The sequence below is a fragment of the Nomascus leucogenys genome, chromosome 20 (assembly GCF_006542625.1).
Source record: "Nomascus leucogenys isolate Asia chromosome 20, Asia_NLE_v1, whole genome shotgun sequence".
In the NCBI taxonomy this organism is placed as follows: domain Eukaryota; kingdom Metazoa; phylum Chordata; class Mammalia; order Primates; family Hylobatidae; genus Nomascus; species Nomascus leucogenys.
In genome coordinates, this window is record NC_044400.1 from 47406431 (window position 1) to 47425473 (window position 19043).

General features: G+C 44.6%; 1 protein-coding gene across 1 annotated transcript in view; it reads right to left on the reverse strand.

Annotated features, from left to right (window-relative positions):
• The window catches only part of FAM114A1 (family with sequence similarity 114 member A1), a 74509-nt gene extending 62626 nt beyond the window's left edge, over positions 1 to 11883 (reverse strand). The window contains exons 1-2 of the mRNA XM_030801222.1: positions 11813 to 11883; positions 1046 to 1401 (exon numbers count right to left, since the gene is read on the reverse strand). Of these exons, the coding sequence (XP_030657082.1) occupies positions 1046 to 1393 (348 nt within the window). The 5' untranslated portion in view covers positions 1394 to 1401; positions 11813 to 11883. The remainder of the gene's footprint in view (positions 1 to 1045; positions 1402 to 11812) is intronic.
• Between the last annotated feature and the right edge of the window lie 7160 nt (positions 11884 to 19043).

Genomic DNA, 19043 nt, shown 5'->3' on the forward strand with positions numbered 1-19043 from the left:
CACTTCATAGAGGAAAAACCTGAAGTGTAGAGACATTAGTTTGTCTGGCCCAAGCTCATGGAGTAAATGATAGATTGGAGGGTGGACGCCCAGGGCCCCTAGTTCCCCGTTTAGTTCCTGTCCCTCATGTCATGTTGCAGAGTCACCTCAAGGGGGTGATCTATGGTGGCACACTTCAGGATGAACAGGGCTGGGCCTCGCTGAGGGAAGACCCCAATTCCTCTCTCCTGTACCACCCTTCTAGAAGGCAGTCCATCCCAGACAGGATGAGGGGAGCAGCCTGTCTCCTCCTTTCATGCGGAGCGTCTCCCACCCCTGCCCGGCCCCACGTGGCTGGAGGTGAAGGCTCCAGGAAAACCCTGCTGGGATAGTCTTCTTGGTGGCCCAGGTGCCAACAGGGAGATCTGGCTTATCTCATACCCTGAGAGATAGGTGCAGGCACTGAAAGGGGAGGGGTGATGAGTGCATTCTGCCTCTGTTCCCCTGGAAGGTGGTGTGTGATGATAAAACAGTGATCTGAAGGCTGAAGATCTCCACCATGGACTTGTAAATATTCATCAAATTTTCAGTGATCTTAAAGAAACACTGACTTGTTTAGGGTGGAATCAGGCTTGTTAATTATCTGGAGTCACGATGTGTGATATTACAATGTTTTCCATTTACAACCAAGTAGCCCAGGACAAGCTACCGTCTCTGAGCCTGGTTGCCACAGGTGTAAGCTGGAGTTAGTAATACCCAGGTTTGAACTGTTGGTAGAGTGAATTACATAACATATAAAGTGGCTAGCAGAGTGCCTGGCACACAGCTTGTGTCTGATAATTGGTGGCTGTTACTGTTAATAATACATTTATCAAAATGCAAATATTATGACAAATTATTTTCATATATGTCTAATCTCACTATACAACACATTTCTGATGACAGAGGGGATGTCACGGTACATTTTGAACTCCCAATTCCCACCCACAGAGCTTGGTGCTAGCTCTGCACACGGTAGATATAAGCAAGAACTTCGGCCGAAGTGAATTGAATGACCCATTCTTACCGGATAATTCTGTTCTTGCAGGGGTATTTCGGATCTGGGTTCTGCCTCAAGGCTGACGGAATCAATACACTCAGCAAGTGTATCCTCAGTCACGTCTCCATTGAGAGGGGGCTCCATGGCGTTGGCATCCTGAGGCTGCACAGGGGGCCCAATGGCAGCAGCCCCTGCACCCTGCACAGCTGCATTTTCATGCCCCTCCCCTCTGGGGTCAGCTGGTGTTGGCTCATGTGAAACTGCAGCTGAATCACAATGCACTTCTGCATCCTCACGTAAAGAATCACTGTTAGGCATCTCAGTAACTTCTGCTTTGTCTCCAGTGGCTAAGGTGTCACCAGCATCATCAGACATTTTAGTATCTGTCAACACAATTACAAACACCTCATGCTTTCATTGAATTGTTAAGCTTCAATTCAAAGCCCTGGATAAATAAATCTGGTAGGGGCAAACTTTTTTTTTTTTTTTTGAGATGGAGTTTCGCTCTTGTTGCCTAGGCTGGAGTGCAATGGCACGATCTCAGCTCACTGCAACCTCCGCCTCCCAGGTTCAAGCGATTCTCCTGCCTCAGCCTCCCGAGTAGCTGGGATTACAGGCATGCACCACCACGCCTGGCTTATTTTGTGTTTTTAGTAGAAACGGGGTTTTTCCATGTTGGTCAGGCTGGTCTCGAACTCCCAACCTCAGGTGATCCACCCACCTCGGCCTCCCAAAGTGCTGGGATTACAGGCGTGAGCCACCACACCCGGCTAATTTTTTGTATTTTTAGTAGAGACGGGGTTTCATCATGTTAGCCAGGATGGTCTCAATCTCCTGACCTTGTGATCCGCCTGCCTCGGCCTCCCAAAGTGCTGGGATTACAGGCTTCAGCCACCGCGCCCGGCCCGGCAAACTTTTTTTTAACCAATACTCTATGTAACCTTGTGGTAGACTGAATAATGCAGGGGTCCCCAACCCTGCATTATTCCCTGTACCAGTCCATGGCCTGTTAGGAACCAAGCTGCACAGCAGTGGGTGAGTGGCAGGTGAGTGAGCACAGCTTCCTCTGTATTTACAGCTGCTCCCCATCACTCACATTACCACCTGAACTCCGCCTCCTATCAGATCAGTGGCGGCATTAGATTCTCATAGGAGCATGAACCCTATTGCGAACTGCACGTGAGAGGGATCTAGGCTGTGCACTCCTTATGAGAATCTAATGCCTGATGATCTGCCTCCCATCATCCCCAGGTGGGAGCATCTGGTTGCAGGGAAACAAGCTCAGGGCTCCCACTGATTCTACCTTGTGGTGAGTTGTATAATTATTTCATTATAAATTACAATGTAGTAACAATAGAAATAAAGTGCACAATAAATGTAATGTGCTTGAATCATCCCAAAACCATCTCCCCTGCACCCCTTTCCGCTGATCTGTGGGAAAATTGTCTTCCACAAAACCAGTTCCTGGTGCCATAAAGGTTGGGGTTTGATGGAGTAATGAATGGCCCCCAAGATGACCATATCCCAATTCCTGGAACCTGTGAGTGTTACCTTACATAACAAAAGCAACCTTGCAGATGTAAGTTAAGGATCTTGAGATGAGGGGATTATTTTAGATCATCCAAGTTGGACTTAAATGTGATCACAAATGGCCTTATCATACGGAGGCAGAGGGAGACTTGATTACAAAGAGGAAAAGGTGATGTGATGACAGAAGCAGAGGCTGGAGTGACACACCTCGAAGATGAAGGAAGGGGCCCAAAGCCAAGGAATATGGGTGGCCACCAGAAGCTGAAAAGGGAAAAGAAACCACTCTCCCCTCAAAGACTCTAGAAGGAACCAGGCTGCCAGCAACTTGACCTTAGCCCATGGACACTGATTTCAGACTTCTGACCTCCAGAACTCCAAAAGAATAAGTCTGTGTTGGCAAAAGCCACAAAGTTAGTTGTAATTTGTCACAGCACTGATAGGAAGCTAACACAAACCTACAGGGCTGTCTTTAAACTTTCCTGGAGCTCTTACTTGGCATGAAGGACTATGCCTATGGGAACTAAGAGTATTACCTGTATCTTTAAAATTATTGACTCTGGCTTTATTAATTATATTTGTAGCAATAATGAGAATAAGCATAGGAAGGCAGGGTGCAATGGCTCACACCTGTAATCCCAGCACTTTGGTAGGCTGAGGTGGGTGAATCACATGAGGCCAGGAGTTCAAGACCAGCCAAGGCCAACATGGTGAAACCCCGTCTCTACTAAAAATACAAAAATTAGCTGGGCGTGGTGGCATGCACCTGTAGTCCCAGCTACTTAGGAGGCTGAGGCACAATAATTGCTTGAAGCTGGGGGGTGGAGGTTGCAGTGAGCTGAGATCGTGTCACTGTACTCCAGCCTGGGTGACAAAGCGAGACTGTCTCAAAAAAAAAAAAAAGAGTATGTCTAGAAAATACCTGAGCACTTATCAAAAAACTACTTGCCATTTAGCTTTGCAACATCTTTGTCAGAAATTCACAGTGAGAAAGAGACCTATATATACACAGTATTCCTTGTTGGGGACCAGCTGATGAAGGCCTAAACAATGGTTTAGTTAAGGATAAACTTGAAAGGTAAGAAGTGAGGTAGAAACCAAGTAAGGAATGTAGCCATTAAAGCAGAAAACCCTTTTAAAGCTTACAAATTATTGATAATCATGTAAAGCAGCACTATTCAATGGAACTTTTGGTGGTGATAAAAATGTTCTGTCTCAACAAACTAAGCATTGAAGGAACATATCTCAAAGTAGTACGAGCCTTTTATGACAAACCCACAGCTAACACCATACTGAAGGGGCAAACCTGGAAGCATTCCCCTTAGGAACCAGAACAAGACAAGGACACCTGCTCTTACTACTTCTATTCAACGCAGTAGTGGAAGTCCTAGCCAGAGCAATCAGGCAAGAGAACGAAATAAAATAGGAAGAGAGAAAGACAAACTATCTTTGCAGATGATATGATTCTACACCTAGAAAATCCCATAGTCTCTGCCCAAAGGCTCCTAGATCTGATAAACAACTTCAGCAAAATTTCAAGATACAAAATCAATGTACAAAAATCAGTAGCATTTCTATACACCAATAATGTCCAAGCTGAGGGCCAAATCAAGAATGCAATTCCATTTACAATAGCTACAAAAAAACCCAGAATACGTAGGAATACAGCTAACCAGGGAGATGAAAGAGCTGCACAACGAGAATTACAAAACAGTGCTCAAAGAAATCAGAGATGACACAAATGGAAAAACTTTCCATGCTCATGGTTAGGAAGAATCATTATTGTTAAAATGGCCATACTACCCAAAGCAATGTACAGATTCAATGCTATTCTTATCAAACTACCAATGATGTTTTTCATAGAATTAGAAAAAAATATTCTAAAATTCATGTGGAACCAAAAAAGAGCCCAAATAGCCAAAGCATTCCTAAGCAAAAAGAACAAAGCTGGAGGCATCACACTACCCAACTTCAAACTATACTACAAGGTTATAGTAACCAAAACACCATGGTACTGGCACAAAAATAAAACACATAAGCCAACAGAACAGAATAGAGAACTCTGAAATAAAGCCACACACCTAAACCATCTGATCTTTGACAAAGCCAACAATGACAAACAATGGGGAACGGACTCCCTATTCAATAAATTGTGCTGGGATAACTGGCCAGCCGTATGCAGGAGATTGAAACTGTTCCCCTTCCTTACACCATATACAAAAATAAACTCAAGATGGACTAAAGACTTTAATGTAAAACCTAAAACTATAAAAACTCTAGAAGAAAACCTAGGAACCTAGGAAACACTATGCTGGATATCGGCCCTGGCAAAGATTTCATGACAAAGACTCCAAAAGCAATTGCAACAAAAACAAAAATTGACAAGTGGGAGCTAATTAAACAAAAGAGTTCCTCCACAGCAAAAGAAACTATCAACAGAATAAATAGACAACCTACATAATGGCAGAAAATATTTGCAACTATGCATGTGACAAAGGTCTAATATCCAGAATCTGCAAGGAACTTAAATCAACAAGCAAAAAACAAAACAAAACAAAACAAAACAAAATAAAAACCATCAAAAAATGGGCAAATGACATAAACAGGTATTCTCAAAAGAAAACATACAGGTGGCCAACAAGCATATGAAAAAATGCGTAACACCACTAATCATTAGAGAAATGCAAATAAAAACCATAATGAGATACCATCTCACACACAGATTTTCCCAATAACTCAGAGCTGTCATTTACCACGCTTTCACCCTCTCAAGAATATATAGTATCAACAGCTATCATTTATTGAGTGCTTACTGTATCCATGCTCTTTAAATGTATTATCTCCTGTGAGTTGAATGTTATCAGCTCCATTTTACAGACGAGGAAACTGAAGGTCAGAAGTCACACTTTTAGTAAATTGTACATTTGAAATTTGAACCCACGTCTGACTCTGAGACTGAACCACATCAGAGCCGTATCAGCAATGCCATCTGCCTCTTTTCTTACATTCAGTCAGTGGCCAAATCCTAGAGGCTCTTTATTGAGAATCTATCTGCATTCTTTTACTCCTATTCTCACAGCAAGGTCCTCATTATGGTTCAGGATGACTATTTCAGTATTGGGTTCCCCTGTTCACTGCAGTTCTTCCCCTTACTTCCCATCCTTCACCTCACGGCTCTAATTACATGGCTCTCCTGCTCACACATCCTCAGGAGCTCCCCCTTCCTCTCCCTCCTGAGATGAGGCTGCATGCTTCAGCTGGTATCCAGGGACCTCTGTGCTCTGATCCCACCAGGCTTACCTCCCACGATTTCCTACAAAACCTTAAGTGAGACAGTATAAATATCTGTGCAATGCCTGGCACATCCACAAGAGACCCTCGGGGGCTGTTGGTTCCATATGTTGTTCTTTTGCACATTGAAGGCCCAGTTAAAATGACTGCCTCCTCCATTCTTTGTTCCTCCAGGTTGAACATTTTCCTTCTGAACCCTTCTGAGGGCATTTTGTGTTTATCTTACTTTAGAAAGTTAAAGTCCTCTTTGATTAGAGTTGCTTCAGTTTTTCCTATGATTTGTAAATTCTATAGAGACAAAGACCTTCCTTGTTTTGTATTCATATTCTACATAGTACTTGGCATGGCTTCCTGTGCATCGTAGGAAGCTCAACAAATATGCCTGTTGAGTTAGATTAATATTTGTGTACAGACACTCAGGAGCTCTCTTACAGCAGATGGTTCCAAATGACTTGACATTTCCGTATTGTCTTTCTTTTTTTCCTTCACCTCCCAGTTAATTGAGTTAGAATGTATTTGTATAAGCAAAAATATCTGCCAGACCTTGAATTCAGTGATAATATTCCTGTAAACAAGTCTACATGTAAGAATGGCAACGAATGCAAACTTCCCTCGAGCTGGTATACAAAGTTTAGGATATTCAAGGTTGGCCATAGGCTGTCAAGGAGCCGGGTTCAAGCCTAGCTGAAATAGTAAAGAATGATAGAAACCCACTGTATAGAGAAGGGGTAGTATTGTGGGTGGTTTATGGGAGGTGAGTAGAATTGATGGGGGCTGCTAAAAAGGCTGTTGTCATTTGGAAGTTTACAAAATCTTTGTGAAAACCCCTCTTTGAATCAGGGCTAGCCTAGGACAGGGTGTTGGCAAACCACAGTCTGCTGGCCAAATCTTGTCCTCTGCCTGTTTTGGTAAACACAGTTTTATTGGACCAGAGACACACCCTTTGTTTACATATGGGACCGTCATGGTTTCTCTGGCACTACAATAGCGGAGTTGAGTCATTGCAACACAGGCCATATGGGCTGCAAAGTCACAAAGCCTAACATATTTACTATCTGGCCTGTTTCCGAAAATGTCTGCTTACCCATGGCCTAGGACTTTGCTTGATTGCCATGGCCTAAAGATTTCCCTGTCTTAATTTATTATCCTCACATGAGTTGTATGGACACAACAATGAGGAGAATGGTTCGTGAATAAATGATACCTTGCCATCACTTTTATTCTCATTTTTTTAAATCAGTAGATGGTAGACATTGTCTGATCTTTTTATTTCTTTGTAAGGTAATTTGAAAATCCTTATTATTAATCTGGATTATTAAGAAGTCCCAAACTATTTCACTTTTCTATAAGCAGGAACATCAGAGTAAATCTGGCTGTGATAAACACTTATGGGTAAATAAAAACCATTATGGATGCCTGAGTGTACAAGCCTTGTCCTCGTGTGTTGTTATCTTGTTCATGAAGTGTTCTAAAATAGTTCAGCATATACTACGTGACACGTGCATGTTACTTAGTTTTAATTTATGCCCTAAGGGTGCCATCTAAAGTGTCTTATTCAGGAATATACTATCCAGGGGTCTTTAGTAAGCACTTAAAAATCTGTAATGAGGTGTCCACCTCTTTTTAGAGGGTTCTTCTACCATCTTCTCTGATGGGCACTCCAGGGTATGCTAATTAGCATAAGGGATATGAGAAATAATTTTTCACTGGTGACATGAAAGATGCCTCAGATATGTGGATTGGCAAGAAATAACGTACAGGTGCTTTCTCTGCTTCTATACCCAAGACATGAGATTGCACTGAATCCAGCAGCTGACTTACCCTTTGGAGTAGGGTTCTTCTAGGTTCTCTAGCTGAATACAGGACTCCAAAGCCTGAAGGTGACTAGAAGCTTAGCTGAGTCCTGCCTCTAGAACACAGGCCTAAAAGGACAGTGAGCTAGGACTTCCCTGAGCTTATAAGAACAGACTGGTTAACTAAGCCTATTTGCTAATACATGTGTGGGTTTATGGCAGAATTCCATCATTGAACTTGGATTCATGGTAATTTAGCTCTTGGTAGGGAAGTTGCAGAGGAGGAAACCTACAGCCCTTACCTATCTCTGATGGCCAAATTACCTTAGGTCAGTTTACCCCAATTGTAGAAAAAGTGCTGCAATAAAACTCTTCTCTGTGGCTGCTCTGCATTCAACCAACACAAACCATCTCTTCAGAAATACCCCAGAAACTCAGCTGTAAGATGTTAAAAGGGCTTTGTTAAAAAATATTTATGGATTATTGTCAAAAAATATTTATGGATTATTATTTAAAATATTTATAGATTATTGTTTAAAATATTTATGGATAATTTATAAATTTTAGTAATACTAGATCTTTACATCTGTTAAATTTAAGAATGGTCATCAGTCAGGCACAGTGGCTCACATCCCAGCACTTTGGGAGGCCAAGGCCGGCGGATCACTTGAGGCCAGGAGTTCCAGACCAGCCTACCCAGCAGAGTGAAATCCCGTCTCTACTAAAAATACAAAAAAAATTAGCTGGGCATGGTGGCACGTGCCTGTAATCCCAGCTACTCTGGAGGCTGAGGCATGAGAATTGCTTGAACCTGGGAGGCAGAGGCTGCAGTGAGTCAAGATCATGCCACTGCACTCTAGCCTGGGTGACAGAGTGAGACCCTGTCTCAAAATAAATAAATAAATAAATTAAAAAAGCCATGCAAGATCAGCCCTAATTCAATTTCTAATTGTAAAAAAAAAAAAAAGCGTCATGCAAGATCAGCCCTATTTCAATTTCTAATTGTGTGTATCTCTAATCCATATTTATCTCTACTTGTTACAGGTCTAATTTTCCCCAAATCAAAATGAAAAAACATTTATTTTTTGTTTGGTTGTTCTGGTAGACCTTTATCGACTGTGGATGCTATCATGATGGGGGAAATGTAATCATTTTTCAGACTGTACCCTTTTGTATGAAACCACTAGAAACTGTGTGTTTGAAATACACAACTGTTTCTGAGCAGGGGCTGCTGGAGTCCACCAGGATTATAGTTGTGACAAGCACTGTGTTATCTGGGACGGTTTCCATCTCCGTCTGGGTGTTCCATAAGCCAGACCTAGAAACCTTTCCTGATTTATGGTTAGGAACATTGATCACTGTAGCCATGTCTCGTGGACTGGAGGCTGGGGAGACTCAACCCACAGCAACAAGGAGGCTGCTTCAGGAAACTCTAAGGAGAGGAAGGGTGGCATATAAAGAAGTCTTTGTGTGCTGGGAATAAGTTAGTTTTTCATGAGTAAATTCATTCATCACCTAAAATGCTCCCAGAACAATGCAAGGTATTGAAGCAGCAACATCACAGCTTCAAAAATAAGTATAAAACAGAAGACATGGTCACTATCCTTCAGAAATGAATCATCTGTTTGAGGAGCTAACACAAAACAGTTGAAAAGTGATGCAAAACAGCACAGCAAATCAAGGACAGATGTGCCTGAACTACACTGACCCTGTGCAAGGGAGAACCTTGAAAGTGTCTTTGATGTGGTGATTCAGGCTTGGTGGGATGAGAGCATGTGCAAATGTCCAAGCATCAGGGATGGACTCTAGTGATTCAGGACAGGTGTCTGAGAGGCCAGGACACGAGGCTGCGTGGAGGAATAATGAGAGGTGGGAGCGATGGTACTCTGAGGTGGAAAGAGTTGTGCCCTGCAGGCGTCAAGGGATGTGGCCTCTCGTCCCAGTATCCTTTTGTGGGCACACAACTTGCTCATCCTCACTGCGCTTACACCTGCTCCTCTGTAAAGCTAGGATGGACAAGCTGATCTGGATGCTTTTTTTCCAAACCCCACCTGCAGTACTGGGGCAAGTCTGTGATGACAGAGAAAAATGAGGACAAGATCGCAAGTTTTTCATATATCTAAATTTATTAAATGTAAAGGACTGCCTTCATCTTTCAAGTTTAGCCTTTGTGCTTTTTCTTGGTATCAAAATGTGTTTCATTTTATGAAATAGTAGTGACAGTGGATGGATTTTTTTTAAAAAATGGCCTGACTTGGCAGCATAAAAATTTAGTTATCATGATATCCTGTGTGAGGTCATCTCCCCGAGTTAAAAAAAAAAAAAGTGCTGGTCAGCGAAGGACCAGGAATAAAAACTCTGGATGAGAGGCTCTTAATGAGGTTGTAGCAGTTTGTATGAGTTTGTATAAAGCTTGACAAGTCTATGTACCCAGGCCCCAGCCTATTCTCTGTGTGGCTGCCAGGCATTTTTGGACCTATTTGCTCCCCTGTTTAAAAACCATTAGGTGTAAATAGCTTCACACTTCCTGTCACAACCCAGCTCCAATCTCTCTCCACTTCTTGCAACTCTCAGTACCCTCCACTCCTGCCTCACCAGTCTTTTCTCCATTCCCCATAACTCTTCACATCTCCCTGCCTTTGCTTACGCTAGTTCCTCTGTCCCGGTGCTGCCCTTCCTCCAGCTGCCCGGCAAACTCCTATTCCTCTAGACATCCAATGTCTAATGTTACCTTTCCTTCTGAATTTTTCCTTAATCTGCCCCACTCCTTCCAATGAAATAACTGCTACCTCTTCTATGTTTTTGGCACTTTGCACAGATTTCTATTCCATGTATTTACTTCTGCATTCTGTCTTCCAAGACTGTGACCAACAGCACCTAGGTTGGTTTCTGTCCCTCAGATATTTACTGAATTGAAATACATTGTGTTTGATATTAATAAAAGAGAAATCATGTTTGATGTAAGCCTGGTCAAATAAAGAAAGACAATACTTTTATAGTCTGAATCGCTCAGATTCAAGAAGGCCCCCTCCGACCCTCAAATTCCTTCTGCACTGTCTCACTTGTGCTTCAAGTCCATCCCTAACGTCTCATTCCTTCACTTAAAGGTTACAACGTAAGAAGTTTATCAGATTCTTTCCCAAGCTCAGGCTTGATGGAAGAAAGGAGGGCGGGGACGCAGGCATATGGGTGGGGTAGGGCAGGAGCCACTAGGCTGCAGAGAGGGCAAAAAGAGGCTCTGAGGATAGAGCCTGTCTCGTTCTCAGTTGTCATAGGTTGGCTGAGGTCACAGGGAGTTCAGAGGACACTGATTTAAAAAGCCACCTGCCTGTGTCCTTCAAGATGTTTAGGATAGGAACTGATGGGATCAGTAGGGCATAGGTAATGCCCTCACAGCCCACAGAGAGATGTCTTCCTACTTAGGAAAACGCAGTGACGTTCAGGCGCCTGGTCTGAGGTGCCTGGAAATACTCACCGGATGGCAGAGGCGAGGGCTAGCCGACCGGGTGGAGGGGCCCTGGGGATCTGGGGTAGGGAGTGGGACCCATCCCGGGGGCTGCGAATGGAGGCGGTGCCTGCTTAGAGTGTTGGCTGGACTGGAAGAGCAGGGCGTGGGTCGGCTGCTGGGGGAGGGGTAAGTCGAGGGGAGCGGGGAGGTCAAGGCCTGAGCTTCCTGTGCCAAGGCCGAGGGCAGGCGCACCCCGGGACGAGGCCTCTGTCTTACAGGGACCTGTTCCCTTCGTGCCTGGGCTAGGGGACCCTGCAGCCCGCCTGTGACTCGGCCCCGAGCCACTGGGGGCACTTTTCCAGACTTGCTTGGTGCCAGGACTGGATACTTTGGGAGGTCCAGGCAGGCTCCGCGGAGGTTCACGCCGACCGAGGGAGCAGACACTGAGTGTGGGCGTGTGGGTGTGTGCATGAGCGTGGACCTGGAGCGACACACACTCACACACACACACTCACACGCCCGCACCCACGCAGGGCCCTCGGCTGCGCCGCCCCAGACCCTCACCCCAGAGCCGGGTCCTCCCAGACCACGGCTGCTCACTAACGCAGAGGGCAGGATTCGTGGGTCCCGGACGAGGCGCCACGGTATGGTGTTCCCACCACCCCCGGGCGGCCGCCCCCGCGCTCGCCCTCCCCCCAGGGAAGGGGATGGGGACCCGCTGCCCGGGGCTCTTACCGCTCAGGCGGCCGAGTACGCGCGGGAGTGCCCGGCGGGTCCCGCCCCGCCACGTCTGCAGGGCCGGCGGGGACGCGGCCGGAGGGCGGGCGGCTGGAGAGGGGGCCCCGCCCTGCCTGCGCCCCGCCCTACGAGGAGCGCCGCGGGGACGCCCGGCCAGCCCCACTCTGCGAGGGCCGGGCCCGCGCTGGGCGAGCCTCCTGGAAACTTGGCTTGTCCCACCCCTGTGCCAGCGCGGAGAGCCAGAGCGCGCCCCCTGTCCACCCCAGGGCGGGTGGATCTCGGGGTTCGCCAGATCCCTTTCCTTTCCTTAAAAGCGCTTGGAAAAGCCCCGCCGTGTCACTGGGAAGAGGTCGCTCAAGTTCAGCCAAAGTTTGAGCTCCTGATTCTGCGTTAAGCAGCACTCACTTGCCCTGTCGGTGGGAGTGTGATAGATTTAAAACAAACAAACAAACGCCAAACAAACAACGAAAACCCACTTTCCAGCAGGCCAGTTTGGAGCTGTGGGTCAAAACTCCGATGTATTAGCTTTGGCCTAGGAATTCCACATTTGTGAATTTGTCCTAAGTAGGCAGTCAAATAAATATGTATGTACAAGGATGTTTGTTGTAGTTGTTTCTGCGGGGGGGAAGCCGAAGACAATCTCAATGTCCCCCAGTAAGATTGGCGAGGTAAGCTACAGTAACTTCAGACATCGAATATGTTGTAGCCCTTAAAAATGAGAATTCGTTGACATGGAAGGAAGGCCACGTATTAAGGCCTTCCTCAAATATGGCTTAATATGAACTCAGATGCGGAGGAAGCGCAGTGTTTATAGTATTAACGAGTTTTGTAAACAATTTTGTATTTTATATAAAAGTCGGAGGAAATACAATTTAAAAATAGTGATTCTTTCTGAGCGATGTGTTTAAGGCAGATTTCCTCCTCTTTCTCCCACTCCATCCCCTCTTCTTTTTAAAGAATTATAAATTCAAAGTTAAAGAAAAAATAGCCTCAGTTTCTCCCCTTCAATATCACTACCATTTTTTATAGTGTGTGGATCCTACCGTAGTTTTTCTAAGCTTATATAAATACATGTCTACATAAACAGCTTTTTGTTTGCTTTTTTATAAAAATGGTGAGATGTTGACATATTTTGTAAATTTTCCGCTGTTTATTATATATTATAATCATCTTTCTTGGTCAATACATATCAACCAAAACCACTCTTCTAAGACTTGTCTTATATATTGCAATATGTTTGTAATTATATTTCATTCAATCATTCTCCTACTGACAATTAGGTTGCTCCTTATATTCCCGTTTCTTCCATATATATATTAATTAATTTATTAATTCATTTTTTTGAGATGGAGTCTTGCTCTGTCGTCCAGGCTGGAAAGCAGTGGCATGATCTCAGCTCACTGCAGCCTCTGCCTCCTGGGTTCAAGCAATTCTCCTGCCTCAGCCTCTCGAGTAGCTGGGATTACAGGTGCGTGCCACCACACCTGGCTAATTTTCGTATTGTTTAGTAGAGATGGGGTTTCACCATGTTGGCCAGGCTGGTCTTGAACTCCTGACTTCAGGTAATCCACCCACCTCGGTCTCCCAAAGTGCTGAGATTACAGGCGTGAGCCACTGTGCCCGGCCATATTTTTTATTTAATATTTTTATTAAATATTTTTATATTAATAATTTTTAAGCTACTGAATATTTATTTTATTTTATTTTTTAGGGGGACAGAGTCTTGATCTGTGGCCTAGGCTGCAGTGCAGTGGCACCATCTCCATCTCCTGGGTTCAAGCGATTCTTCTGCCTCTCGAGTAGCTGGGATTACAGGCACCCGCCACCATGCCCGGCTAATTTTTTTGTTTTCAGTAGCGACAGGGTTTTGCCATGTTGGCAAGGCTGGTCTCGAACTCCTGACCTCAAGTGATCTGCCCACCTCGGCCTCCCAAAGTGTTGGGATTACAGGTGTGAGCCACCACATCCAGCCTGTTATTTTTAAATTCATAGAAAAACTAGAAAGTTATCTTAATGTGAGAGTGGGTGGAAACTGCTTTAAATTGAGATCAATAGCCTTTTTGAATTGAGCCAGACTTTGAAACTTAACTAACACTTGGCTTCTGTAACTCAGTTTTTCCACCTCTAAAATAAAGAGCATTGCTCGGTACCATCCCTTCCAGTTCTGGCTTTGCGAGTCTTATCAAATTACGTTCCAGATGCAACAGGTGTGTTTTGGTGTAGCATATACACAAATGTCTGTGCCTGGGACTTCTGCTCCTGCCCAGAGACAGCAAGCACCTTTGCTAACCTGCCTTCCCTTCCCTGCTGAGCCATAACAGCCCAATCAGATGTTCTCTTTTTAAAGGGCTGAGTTCCTCTTCTCCTTTGACCCAAGCCACACCTATCCAATAAAGAAAATAAAGCAAACTATCCTGGCAACAAGTTTGTTTTGTTTTGCCAACTGCAAATTTCTCCCTTTTACTCATGTAGCTGCTTCCAGGACTACCAGATTTTATTTCAGACATTTTATTTATTTGCAATGTAAAACATTTTAAGTTCATTTACAAATTTTCTGGAGTATTTAAAATATATAGAAAAGTAAAGAATAATATGACAAATACTTATGTGTGTAAAAATTGTAGGAAATACTGTGATGATATCTAGATTTAACAAAATTTTTTGCGGTATTTATTTTAGGATTTTCTTTGTAAAGAAAAAAAATGTTACAGATATGTTTGAAACCCTATCCCTTCCATTGTCCACCATCTCTGCAGGTAGCCATTTTCTTGAGGTGGTTGTATATCCCTCCCACCCACATTTATTTCTTTCTCTTTTAGGAATGAGGTCTTACTCTGTCACCTAGGCTGGAGTGCAGTGGTGTGATCACGGCTCAGTGCGGCCTCAGACTCCTGGGCTCCAGCAATCCTCCTTGCCTCAGCCTCACAAGGAGCTAGGATCACAGGGTGCCACTGCACCCAGCAAATTTTTAAATTTTTTGTAGAGTCGTGGTCTTGCTGTATTGCCCAGGCTGGTCTCAAACTCCTGGCTTTAAGCAATCCTCCAGCCTCAGCCTCCTAAAGTGCTGGGATTACAGGTGTGAGCCACCATGCACAGCCCCCTCTCACTCATATTTCTAAACATTTGCTGCATATGTCCTCACCCACAAATGCATATATAATTGTTTTTCAATCTTTTAGAATATGAAGGACATCCTGTACACTTTTTAACTTGCACTATATTTTTGAGAATCATTCATATTCACACATGTAGCTCTAGCACATTCATTTCAAAGTCTTCATAGGAGGGTATGAATATGCCACAATTTATTTCCCGATGGATCTACTTTATTGTGTTTCATATTTCACTCAATTACATATAATGCTACAATTGACACCTTTGAATATATTTTTTAGTATCTCGGCAAGAAATGGAATAGCTCGTTCCCCTTTACTAGACATTGCTGAATCGCCCTTCATTATGGGTCAACCATTTATTCAACATAACTTTTCTGAAAGCATGCACTGTGTACCAAATACGGCTGCAGGTGCTTGGAATACAAAAGAAGCAAAGCAAACTCCTGGTATTCAAGAACTTACACTCCATAGAAAGGGAGATAGACCTTAACTAGAGGGTCTATATGAGGTGGTGGAGTAAAGCAGGCTATAGAATCTACAGGGTTTAGGGAATGATGGGTAGGACCAACTGTGGTCAAGGAAGTCTTTACTGATAAAGTGGCATTGCAATGTAGACTTTAAGGAAGTAAGGAAATGAAGAGTGGCCATATCTGTAGAAAGTCTCAGGCAGTTTGGGAGCATGGATGATGCATTCACAGAAAGGTAAGGTGGCCAGTGTGGCTGGAGCAGAGGGAGGATAGGGAAGAGTAGAAGAAAATGAGGCCATAGAGATAGTGGAGCCTGAGAGATGGGCAGAGGGATTTTGGTTTATACTTTGAGTGAGACTGGCATCCCTATGGCTTTTGAGTATGATTCTAGTATCCGACTCTAGTCATATTGGGATTGGGTGAAGGTGGGAGGGGAGAGAAGGATGGAGGCTGGGATACCAGTTAGGAGGCCATTGCAGTTATCCAGGTGAGAGATCATGATGTCTTTGACCACCATGGGAGTAGTGGGGGACATGAGAGGTGTTTGCTTATGGACATATTTCAAAGAAAAATCCAACAAAATTTGCCTATGGATTGAATGTAGAGTTTGAGCAAAAGAGAAAGTAATCATTAATCACTCCAAGGATTTTAGTCTGCACTACGGGAAGAGTAGAAATATCATTGATTGATATGATGAAGGATGCAAGAGGGGGCAGGTTTGGAGTTAGAGGTAGTAAAGATTCAGGCGTTTGGCTTGCAACAATAGTGGTTTAGCAAGCGTTTAGCAGGCTATTGAATGTGAGAGTCTGAAGTTCAGGGAAGTCTGGGCTGGAGATAGTAAGCGAGGAGATATCAGCGAACAGATGGTTCTGAAGGACCAGGATGAGAGTGCATGAAGTTAGAGATGTGGTCCAAGACTAAGTCTTGGGTATTCCATGCCAGAGATATAAAGAGGACCCAGAAGGAGACTGGGAAGGAATGCCAATGAGTTAGCAGGAAATTCAGGGAAGAGAGAGTGGGGAGTGGGAGTATGGGGTCTAAGAAGTCAGGTAAGAAAACATTTCAGGCTCTTTCAACTGTGTTAAATGCTGCTGATAGTTCAAATAAGCTAAAAATTGATAATTGACCATGGATTTGGCAATGTGGTGATCATTGGTGACCTTGAAAAGAGCTATTTCTTCTGACTGGTGGGGAAGGAAACCTGATGGAAGTAGATTTGAGAGAATGAGGAGAACAATTAGAGATAGTCAGTAAGCAGCTCTTGCAAGGAGTTCTGGTATACAGAGGAGCAAGGAGGGGAAGGTTGTGGATTCAAAGGGAGTTTTTTTTTTTTTTTTTAGACAGGAGAAATTATTTTTTATTTATTTATTTATTTTTTTGAGACGGAGTCTCGCTCTGTCGCCCAGGCTGGAGTGCAGTGGCGCGATCTCGGCTCACTGCAAGCTCCGCCTCCTGGGTTCACGCCATTCTCCTGCCTCAGCCTCTCCGAGTAGCTGGGACTACAGGCGCCCGCCACCACACCTGGCTAATTTTTTGTATTTTTAGTAGAGACGGGGTTTCACCGTGGTCTCGATCTCCTGACCTCGTGATCCGCCCGCCTCAGCCTCCCAAAGTGCTGGGATTACAAGCGTGAGCCACCGTGCCCGGCCAGATGGGAGAAATTATTGCTTTAAAAGGTGACTGGGGGCCGAGTGTAGTGGCTCATGCCTGTAATCCTAGCACTTTGGGAGGCCGAGACAGGCGGATCATGAGGTCAGGAGATCGAGACCATCCTGGTTAACAAGGTGAAACCCTGTTTGTACTAAAAATTCAAAAAATTAACTGGGCGTGGTGGCACGTGCCTGTAGTCCCAGCTACTCCGGAGGCTGAGGCAGGAGAATCGCTTGAACCTGGGAGATGGAGGTTGCAGTGAGCCGAGATTGCACCACTGCACTCCAGCCTGGGTGACAGAGCAAAAACTCCATCTTAAAAAAAAAAAAAAAGAAAAAAAGGTCATTGGGGCCAGGTGTGGTGGCACACGCCTGTAATCCCAGCACTTTGGGAGGCTGAGGCGGGCAGATCACTTGAGGCCAGGAGTTCAAAACCAGTCTGGCCAACATGGCAAAACCCCGTCTGTACTAAAAATACAAAAATTAGCTGGGAGTGATGGCACACACCTGTAATCCAGGCTACTCAGAAGGCTGAGGCATGAGAATCTCTTGAACCTGGGAGGTGAAGGTTGCAGTGAGCCAAAGATCGTGCCACTGCACTCCAGCCAGGGTGATGGGAGTGAAACCTTATCTAAAAGAAAAAAAAATGTGATTGGAATAATACATCAGAGCAGAAAAATGTTGATACAGTAGAGAGAAGATCATTGCAAGAGTGACTTCCTTGAGTAGATGAGCAGGAAGGGGACGCAATGCTCAGTAGGAAGGGGCTGGCTCTTGGCCCAGAGTTCATTCTGAAGGACAGCGAGAGTCTCGTGCAGGGGAGCCTTGTAGAATTTCAGGGGAAGATGTGGAAATGCTCCTCTGGTAGCATCTATTTTCATTGTGAAAATGAAGCATCATCGCGCGAGAATGTTGGTTTTTAACAAGAATGTTTTAGCAACTATTTAGTAGGCTGTTGAATGTGAGAGTCTGGAATTCAGAGAAGTCTGGGCTGGAGCTGGTAATTGAGGAGACATCAGCAAGCAGATGGTTTTGAAGCCATGGACCCGGATGACAATGCATGGATTTAGAAAAGAAGTGGCCCAAAACTGAGCCTTAGGTATTCCATGCCAGAGAGATAAAGAGGACCTAGACACGAGAAGGAGATTTTGGAAGTGAAAGAGACAAGAGGAGGTGTGAGAGAGGAGAGTAGGAGAGTGAAGGGGCTAGGGAAGGGTAGTAAGGAGAGTAGGAGGATGGCCGCTCTCTCTTGAGGATGGGATCCAGTCATACATTTCAAGTAAGCCAGTCAGCATGGGTGTGTATCTTCTCCAACTATATTCAGCCACTCAAGCTCAGTGTAGTCCAATGGAGAGTTGGATTTAAACTGGGTTGAGGAAAGAGGAGTAGGTAGCTGCAGAAGAATAATGAAGAGGATGGAGCATGGTCTTTCAGTCCAGTGCAGGGGGCTGGGGAATCGTTGGCATTGGAGGAACAGCTGGAGATGAGAGATGGAAAGTGGGATTCAGGCAACTGAGATTATGGAGGGGGTGCAGCCATTGCTAATGATGATATCTAGGATATAATAAGGGAATGCATGACTGAGGTAGGGTGCAGGACAAGATTATTAGAAGACAGAATGTCCAAGAACTCAGAGGCCAGGCGAATGGAAGAGTCTCTATGTAGCTGTGGAAATCACTGGAATCATGAAAGGGGTGGTATCGGACTGAAATAGTGAGTACTGCTAGAATACTTGATGAAGTGGTGGGGCTCAGTAGATGACTGCAACGAGAAGGAGAAGGAGTGGCTTTAGAGGAAGGAAAGTGATCTGGAAGTAGCAGTGAGAGTCAAGAACACCTGCACCACCTCCCAGGTTCTGGGGTGTGAAGGGTGCACCCTAGAAGATATAGACCACTATAGGGCGTTGTGCTCAGGCCGGCGTGTAGGTCTCAGTCCCCTGATCTTCACCGGGTTAGAATGAAATGGACTCACCTGAAGAGCTTTCGAAATAAAACGT